The 9,984-nt window shown below is 38.4% G+C and overlaps 1 protein-coding gene across 1 annotated transcript; it reads right to left on the minus strand.

Moving 5' to 3' along the window:
- Positions 1-248: 248 nt before the first annotated feature.
- cpa1 (carboxypeptidase A1 (pancreatic)) lies at positions 249-9,156 on the minus strand. Its single transcript, XM_048157779.1, has 11 exons — positions 9,036-9,156; positions 8,749-8,827; positions 6,835-6,969; positions 6,578-6,676; positions 6,273-6,374; positions 1,569-1,667; positions 1,378-1,488; positions 1,174-1,264; positions 882-1,081; positions 722-806; positions 249-631 (listed from the first exon to the last, which is right to left on the minus strand). Exons 1-11 carry the CDS (start codon positions 9,125-9,127, stop codon positions 444-446), a joined length of 1,281 nt encoding a protein of 426 aa, XP_048013736.1. The 5' UTR covers positions 9,128-9,156; the 3' UTR covers positions 249-443.
- Between the last annotated feature and the right edge of the window lie 828 nt (positions 9,157-9,984).

Below are 9,984 nucleotides of genomic sequence, written 5' to 3' on the forward strand. Positions count from 1 at the left end.
CCTGGCAAAGCTGTAAATAAAACGCTCATAACCCACCAGCGCTAATTTCATCATGCAGTGACTGTAGTGAAAAAGACACCAGACTGTGAGGACATTTAATATTAACATTACTGTAATGTTGTGGTGTTTGTCTTCTAGCTTGCTTCTTGCTTGTCTTCTTGCTTTTAAATTGTAATGGACTATTTTTTCTTAGTGGAAGTTTCAAGAGAAAATAAAGGTAAGATTATGAAACACTTTCAACTCAAATCAATATTTCATGTCCATTGCATTATATATTTGTCAAGAAGCAATGTAATAAGATGGATAATCTATAATCTGTCAGTCATTATTGCAAAATAAACCCCTTTTTGCCATAATGACCAACTGACTGTACATTATCCCTTGTGCATTTTACACTTACATACTTATGCACTTTGACTTATCACAAAAATATTGTAGAATGTTTAATATGGGTTATTCTTGGTGTGCTCCATGATGGCCATCAGGGCCAGCCAGGTCTCCTCAGCAGTGGGGAGGATCTGATCAGCAGGCAGGAGGAAACCATAGCGACCAGTGTCTCTCAGCTCAAAGGTGTAGGAGTACTTGATGCCCTGTTCATAAGTCCAGTCAACAGTGACTCCATCAGCTTGGTCTGAGAGCAAAGAAATTGTTGGCAATGAGATTAATAGTCATTATGATATTGACAAGTTAAGAGCTTTAGATTCACTGTAAATGTACTTACAGATGGTAGTAATGATGCTGCCAAATGTATATGCAGTGTTATACAAAGACTTCAGTTCAGTGATGGCCGTTCTGGCGAGTTCATGCTGAAGGGACAATACAGATTTTATTTGTATTCAATATGTTAAAATCATCAAAATTAGCATGTTTCTGCAGCATACCAGTTCAGCCTGGTCTTGGGCAGGAGTCGCTGTGAATCCATATGGATACAAGAGCATCTGAGAATAGCTGTGGATGGACAAAAAGGCCTTGAGGTTGCCGTGAGATTTCACAAAGTCCACAATGGCCTTGACCTCTGACTCAGAATGAGCACTGGGTCCATGGTAGGTCTGAGAGCATGGGTTGGTGCTTGCACCAGGACCTGTTGATGAAAAATGGCACAAAGATTACATATCATCTGAATATGTAAAACAATCGGAACTCCAATATCCCAAACTTAATGCTACATCTCACCACCAAAGCCAGTTTCCCAGTTTCTGTTGGGATCAACTCCAACACAGCTGGATCCAGGGTTCGGCTTTCTGGTTTTACGCCACATGCGGTCCTTAACCAACCCACAAACCAATTGGATTCCACAAGAAAGAAGGCAAATTTCATTAAAATATTTGTTCTGTTTAACCGAATGTGCATGTAATGTCTTCCAGGCATCAAACTCACATTGCTGTGGGTGTAGGCATAACCATCAGGGTTGGTGACGATCTCCAAGAAGATATCATAGTTGTTAAGGATGTCGGTGAGGATGGGGTCCCGTCCGTAGTCGGTCACAATCTACTCAACAAAAAATACACTGGTATAAATCTTTCATTCAATTATGCTGTAGTAGATTGTATTTCAGAATTTCAAATGACCTTCTTGGCAAACCAGATTCCGCTGGCCTGAGTGATCCATTCTCTGGAGTGGATGCCAGTGTCAATCCAGATACCTGGACGGTTCGCTCCAGTGCTGAACTGAGTGACAGGGTATTAGTCATAATGAAAAAATAGAAATATTAATTTATCCTGACATATTACTTAAGGTCCGTTCACACCAAGAATGATAACTATAACGATAACGTAACCTTGGTTCCCCGAGATAACGGGAGCGCTGCAGCCCGCCAGAATGGGTGGAGCATCCATGTATAACAGACTCCTATCGCCATAGGATTCAGATTAACTCGACTGAAGCAACTAAGGCCTAGTCGAGTACCATAATAGCATGGCCAGCTATGCAATACTTGTTCCTGTAATCTCAGGTTACGTTAGTAACCGATTGCATTCCCTTTCAAACTGTTCATTCGTATTGCATCGCTAGACACTATGTGAACACAGTCCAATCACGCCATGCTATGATAACACAACGACAAACGTTCTAAGGCCCCAGCCTAAGACACTTTGAGATGAGGGCCTCAGGGCAGTAGGGCTAAGTAAGGGCGAGGAGATTGCTTGACAAGGGAAGGTACTAGTGGGTTGAGCTCATTCATAGGTCAAAGCCCAACTAAACAGAGAGGACTCATGCTTGTAGTGTAGGAATGTCCAAGTTGTAAAACCTGGCAAAGGTAGACGGCGTGGACAGGTCACCACACTGATGTCACCAATGGATACACCACTGGACCATGCCCAGTAAGAGGCCATTCCTCTGGTGGAGTGTGCTCTTACACCGATGGGGCACTGTAGAGCCATCGAAGTGTAAGCCAATGCAATGGTATCCACTATCCTGTGGGATAATCTCTGCTTTGTGACCGGGAGCCCTTTGGTGCGGCCTCCGAAGCACACAAAGAGCTGCCAGTATAATGACCTGTGCTCTGAATGGAGTTGGGAGCACCTTTGGCACATAGCCAATAGTGTTTAGGACTCTCGCTGGAAGGTCCGTGAGTTCCTGTCAAGGGGCCATACATAGAGGTCCCACAACTTGGGTTGGAGGTGCCAGATCTTTCCCTTCGCCTGGGAAAGGAGGTCCTTCCTCAGGGGAATTGGCCATGGAGCTGCTGCTAGCAGCTGCATCAGATCGGGGAACCATGTTTGGTTCTGCCAAAGAGAGTCCACTAGAAGGACTGTGCATCTGTCCTCCTCGAGTCGTTTGATGACATGAAGGAGCAGCGTGATGGGGGAAAAGCGTAAAGGAGGGGATGGGCCATATGTAGCCTAGTGTGTCCCTGTCCTTCAGGAAGAATATTTGGCAGTGAAAGTTGTCTTCTGAGGCAAAGAGTTCGACCTCTGCCTTCCAGAAGATACTCCAGATTCTTTTAACCATCTGGGGATGGAGCATCCATTCCTCTGGGGACACATTGCCCTGGGACAGCATGTCTGCTCCCTGGTTCAGTTTCCCTGGCACGTGCACTGCTCTCAGTGAGCGCAGGTTGCACTGTACCCATAAGAGGAGGCGTCTCACTAGTTTGTACAGAGGCCTTATGTAAGACACCACCGCCATGTTGTCCGAACATGGTGCCTTATCAGTTCTGGTAGGAAGGTTTTGAGGGCCAGAAAAAAACGCCAGCATTTCCAGGCAGTTGATATGTAGCCACTTTTCCGTGCTCAACCAGGAGCCGGAAGTCAACCTGCCCCAGCACAGAGCTCCCCAACCCATGTTGGAAGCATCTGTCTTGACCATCTTCCTCCTGGAGACAATCCCCATGTCCATGCTGATCTGGCACTGACTGGGGTTCTTCCAAGGGGCCAGGGCTATGATGCAACCATGGTCCACTTTGATGCAAAGGCGACCTAAGCAGCAAGTATGGGCTGGAACCTGGGGTTTCAGCCAGTAGTGCAGGCGCTGCATGTGTAGCAGGCCCAGTAAAATTACTGATGATGCGGAGGCCGACTAGTATCCTCTGAAAGGTTCTGAGAGGGGGGGAAACCCCTACTTTGAATCATGCTGTCATCCACTGAATTGTCAGAGCATGCTTTGGCGTGAGCCTGACCCTCATTTGGGCAGAGTTGATAACTGCTCCCAGGAAAGCAATTCACTGGCTGGAAGACGGTGAGCTCTTGGCTAAGTTGATCCTGAGTCTCAGGCATTCCAAATGGCTAAGGAGCAAGGATCTGTGTGTATTAAACTCAGCCACCAACTAGGCTAGAACAAGCCAGTCATCAAGGTAATTCAAGATGCACACTCCTTTCTCTCTCAGAGGGGAGAGGGCTGCATCCATGCACTTCATGAAAGTGTGCAGTGCCAGAGACTGTCCAAATGGAAGGACAGTATGTTGGTAAGCCACCCCCTCGAACACGAATCTCAACGCAGTCTGGGATGGGGCGCTATCTTGATATCTGAAGGTATCAGAACAGCTTCTGAGGCTGAGGATCCACTTCTGTGCTGCAGTAAAGCACTCAGCGAAACTGTCTACCGCGGGGCAAAGATCCTTGATAAAATCTTTCAAAGTGATTCCAATGATATTGTTTCCCTGTGCTGTTATTGTTATAGCTGTGGTTTGAACTCTGCTATTCTTTAATATTGAGTACAATTTTTAGAACTATGGGGCGGTTTCCCGGACAGGGTTTAAATTAAGCCAGGATAGGCCTTAAACCAGAATAGTTAATCGTGGTTTAAAAAAAGGCTTTCTGAAACACAGATTAAAGGCGCTCTAAGCGATTCTGAGCGGAGTAACTTCCTGTTGACGTTCGAAGTGTTGTCAAACAAAACAAAGGCTAGCTAGACCCCCCCTCCTACTCCTCCTGGCCCTCCCCTCCGTGCTTCCTGAAACAGTCATGAACGCGCATTTAAAATGTAAGTAGCTTGCGTATTGACGCTGCTTGTCGGTTATTGGCTGGAGCATGTTTATTATGTTAAGTGGTCCAGGCTGCACCAGTTTGTTTTTATTGCAGTTTTCTGAGCTTGTGGCGACTACAGAGACCGCATTTTTTTTTTTACAGTGTGTTCAGGGGACAGGCAGCTAGCGTATAGTGAGGAGATGTTTGCTGTATGTGACAAAAAAAAAAAATTGGGCCTAAAAACGCGTCAAATCGCTTAGAGCGCCTTTAAGTACAGATTACTAAAACCTGGACTATGGAGTCCTGATTTTAAAATAAACCAGATTAATTTAAAACCAACTGTGCTAATCTGAATTAGCATGAGAGAAACTGTAAAACATGGAATTAACCAAGAAAAGCTTAAAATTGCATGGAACTCAGAAGCAAATCCAAGGAAAATAATGGCAGCAAAAAAGACTCCAATATAAAAACTTAACTAAACAAGAGACATTTATTTTAAAGCAAGCAAAATACCTCAGCTGTGAAAAAAAGAGAAATGCCTTGAAATCTGTTTGTAATGAATTCTTTTTAAATTTCATATGATTATTAATGCTTTTGTTTTGTCCTTTACATAGTAACAAACTAAATATAACTATTTACACATGTGATAATCGGTGTTGGAAGTCTAGAAATTACACTGGTTTGATCCAAAGCACTATCATAGTGGTTGCTTCATTATATAAAAAAGGCAAATCTTGTTAGCAGTCCTCAACCCAAGCACAAGCTCAACACTTCACCACAATAGTAATTTTCAAAAAACACTAACATAACAAACTTTTACATAATAGAACATTAAACAGTAAGAAGTCTCTCATATTCTCCCACTTCAGCCCGGTGCAAAGCATGATGGGAAGTGAAAGTCCTGTTTGATTGGGTTACTTGACTGAAACATGTTATTTCAAAATGAAAACATCAAGTGAGTTTAACCATTTCAAGTCAATTTAACATGAAGCAATCACATTTGAACCAGAAACAATGGTGTTAAATCAAAGTAAATTGTTTTAATAAAGTGAACAGCACAAAAAAATAAATAAATATATATTGCTATATTGCTATATATATATAAGAAATACATGTGTCTTCTTTGAAACACAGCGTTAATCTGAAGTTAAACCTGCCTCTTGGTAGGTTTAATTTAAACCTCAATTTAGTCCTGGAGTAGCTCTAGTCTTCCTCCAGGAAATCAGCTTATTAAACTCTGGACTATACTAAGTCTAGGACCATTTTAAACCATGACAGAGAAAGCAGATTTCTGTTAATCTGGTTTAAAGGGCAATTTTATTCTAGGACTAGGCTTAATCTCTGTCCGGGAAACCGTCCCTATATCTTTAGCGTTATCTTTATAGTTATCATCCTTGGTGTGCACGGGCCTTTAGGCTGCATGCATCCCAAGTCTTTAATAAAAATGTACATTATACACCAAATTTGGAAATTGTAAAGCATGCTTTTTTCTGCAAGTGGTATGGTAGTGAAATAAAATTGCATCTTGATACCACCTTATTAGCGTCTAGCTAAAATTATTAGCCTAAAAATCATTATTACTTTACTGGAATCGTAGCATAATCATAGCTTGTGTACAATATTCGCTGATAAATGAGCAACGCATACTTCATGCACTTGAGATTTGATATTTTCCAAAGTATTATTATTAGTACACTATGATTTTGGGACACTAATTACTAAACCCAATTTGCATAATATGCCAGATTAGTCCCAAATCAATTTCCATCTCTATTAAATCCTGCCATATGTAATGTCTAACATTAAAGTTTCCTAATAGTAAAATAAGTATAAAGAATATCATACAACTGTTATTGAATCATGACCTACCTTCAGGACGTTCAAGGGGCGGCTCTCATAGCTCTGACCAATCACAATTTTGCTGACCAGATTACTGTTTTCTGCCACAAGCATGTCCATGAAAGAGTAAATCTGCAAACAGTATGGTGAAGATCAAATGCATGGTTGTATGTAAAATTAGGTTCTGTAGGTTTATAAAATATTAACTGCATGAAGTCATAAACATATTTAAAACAAACAATTTTAAAGTACAGAAAAACATTATAGTTTCTTTGAAAAGGCTGATGAAATTTCAGTGTCGTGTAATGCTATTGAATTAAAGTTACACCACTCACAGAGTTCAGGTCATGATAGGTGGTGTAGACAAAATCATCTGTACTTCTTGGAAAGGTGCGATATTTCAACATCTGCAGTTGCTCCTTATCCACCAGATCCTTATGTGACAGAAATACAGCAAATAAGTAAGGATTTTCATCTCCATAAATAATTATTTAGTGTTATGTTAAGTAAATATGACCAAACGTTTAATTTTTTCATGTTTTTTTGTTTGTTTGTTTGTTTGTTTGTTACCACAGTTTTAAAATAGTCCCACCTGGACATTCTCAATCATGACATTGTACTGGATCTGATTGTACGCCAGGAATGCCCTGACAGCCTGGAGGCTGTGAAAGGGGACATGAACATCCACAGGCAGGGACTCATGAACGGGCTCCATCCAGAAGTCCACCTGAACACAGAGGAAAATATAGGATAATACTTTATATTACATTATAATATGAGTATAATATTAACCTATATATAATACTGCTGGTGTACAATATAGTGTACATGAATTACACGTAGCAGATCTATACAGGTGGAGGGTTTCTAAAAGCGTGCTGCACTGCTAAGGCAAATGCTACTCATATATTTGAAGACTTGGCTACTAATACAGCAGGAACCAATCATCTGTGTCCTATAGATAATGATGTGATTACGAGCAGTTGAGTTAAGGACCTATTAGCCTGCCCATTTAGAGTTTCATGACAGAACTTTGTATTTTTCTTTCATTGCATTGCTTTTGTGTCATTATTTTGGTGGTCGAAAGTTTGATTTGCATTTTTGACGTCAATTTGATATTTTTTTCCAACATCAGTTGGACATCAGTGTGTGGACATCAAATTATTGATGTCAATTTTATGTTTTTTTTTCAACATCAATTGGACATCAGTGTGTGGGCGTCAATTTGATGTCAAAAAATTTACGTCAAAAAACTGACGTCAATTTGATGTAAAAAAAAAAAAAAAATGTATTATATATATATATATATAACAGTAGTCCAAAAGTTTGGAACCACTAAGATTTTTAATGTTTTTAAAAGAAGTTTTGTCTGCTCACCAAGGCTACATTTATTTAATTAAAAATACAGTAAAAACAGTAATATTGTGAAATATTATTACAATTTAAAATAACTGTTTTCTATTTGAATATATTTCACAAAGTAATTTATTCCTGTGATGCAAAGCTGAATTTTCAGCATCATTACTCCAGTCTTCAGTGTCACATGATCCTTCAGAAATCATTCTAATATGCTGATCTGCTGCTCAATAAACATTTAATGTGTACAATTGTACAAAATATTTGTGTACAATATTTTTTTTCAGGATTATTTGATGAATAGAAAGTTCAAAAGAACAGTGTTTATCTGAAATCTAATCTTTTGTAACATTATAAATGTCTTTACTGCCACTTTTGATTGATTTAATGCATCCTTGCTGAATAAAAGTATTCATTTCTTTAATTTCTTTTCCAAAAAATAAAAATAAAAATTCTTACTGACCCCAAACTTTTGAACGGTAGTGTATAATGCTACAGAAGCTTTGTATTTCAGATAAATGCTGTTCTTTTGAACTTTCTATTCATCAAGGAATCCTGAAAAAAAAAGTACACAACTGTTTTCAACATTGAAAATAATCATAAATGTTTATTGAGCAGCAAATCAGCATATTAGAATGATTTCTGAAGGATCATGTGACACTGAAGACTGGAGTAACGATGCTGAAAATTCAGCTTTGCATCACAGGAATAAATTACTTTGTCAAATATATTTAAATAGTACACAGTTATTTTAAATTGTAATAATATTTCACAATATTACTGTTTTTTTACTGTATTTTTAATTAAATAAATGTAGCCTTGGTGAGCAGACGAAACTTCTTTTAAAAACATTAAAAATCTTAGTGGTTCCAAACTTTTGGACTGTACTGTATATATATATATATATATATATAGAGAGAGAGAGAGAGAGAGAGAGAGAGCTAATGGGGTATATATATATATATATATATATATATATATATATATATATATATATATACACACACAAACTTAAACTATCATTTAGCTGTTTTTTGTTTTTTTCAAATAATGCTGATCACAGTTACAAATGTAAGAACTGTTCAAATGTCACTTTTATCCCAACAAATCTGAAACGATGAAAAGATCTATGAGCTTCACAAACACTTACCCCGAGCATCGGTTCATTGAGTTCGTCCAGGAGAGAGATCTGCTCTGCATCTTTTGCAGTGATCCGAAGAACTTGGTCTCTGTAGAAACATTAATACAGTTTCTTTAGCTTCAGTATTCAGAATGAGTATGGGCCTATTTTGCAAAAAATGGCACATGGAAGTCACAGTTTGTTTCTCTGTTTTTCAGCTGTCAGCTGTCAATATGCTAAAACATGTTTGTTTATTAACCAAGAATTTGAAAGCATGAAGTAATGGATATTTAGAGACACAAGATCTGTGAACTCACCCCTCAAAAGTCACTTTGCCAAACACGACCACAAAAAGAGCAGTTAGAACCAGTAACCCCTTCATCTTGCTGCTTGAAGTAGAGTTTCTCATAGTAAGTTCCCCCCCTTTATATAATATTATGTTGATGATGACTGGAGTCGAGGAGCTAATGGGGTCAGGTCTCAGACAAACCTGCTGCTTTGGTTCTCACAACCTTATAAAACACTGATGAGGGAGTTTAAGGGATGAGAACATTGCATCTGTTTTCTTGCCTGTTTCTAAATATAGCGACTCAGGGTTTATTGACAAGAAAGAAAAGTTGCTGTACTTATTTCAAATGCAGGAGGTAAACTGGAAATTCAGTCCATAGTCACTAACTTCACATTTTTTTGATAATGTACATGTGTTTTTATGCCTTTTATGCAAACCTACTCATTTGTTTTCTGTGATGTTTTTGATGTTGCTTTGCAAAAATTGCTGATGTAACTTTTTGTAGAAATTACGAGAGAGACTTGTGATCATTTTGGAAGCATTAGCCAGAATGGGTTTGAAATTATAAACAAATCAAATCATTTTAGCCTTTTTTTGCATAAAAAACACTCCCTTTTGCATGCAAATTGAGCTATAATTCAATAACATAATAATCAAAACAAAAAGCAGTTGAAGGATGATGTGAATAATTTAATTACTTATATGACTTCAATATAATTAATCTAACCACATTAAAGTTGATTATTAAGTTATTAAAGTTGTTATTCTTTAACCTCTTCTTTTTTTAAAGGTAAAAGTCTTTCTTAGAACTGATAGGAAAACATAGGATTTAACCTGAATGTTTAGATAACAAAAGTTACAATCACTTTAGCTTTCAACATTATCAGGTAAAAGGAAAGAATGCAAGAGTTCCACCAATATTCGGTCAAATATAGTCTGATTAAATACTTCACATACATTTGCTATACTGACATATT

The sequence above is a fragment of the Megalobrama amblycephala genome, linkage group LG15 (assembly GCF_018812025.1).
Source record: "Megalobrama amblycephala isolate DHTTF-2021 linkage group LG15, ASM1881202v1, whole genome shotgun sequence".
Taxonomy (NCBI): domain Eukaryota; kingdom Metazoa; phylum Chordata; class Actinopteri; order Cypriniformes; family Xenocyprididae; genus Megalobrama; species Megalobrama amblycephala.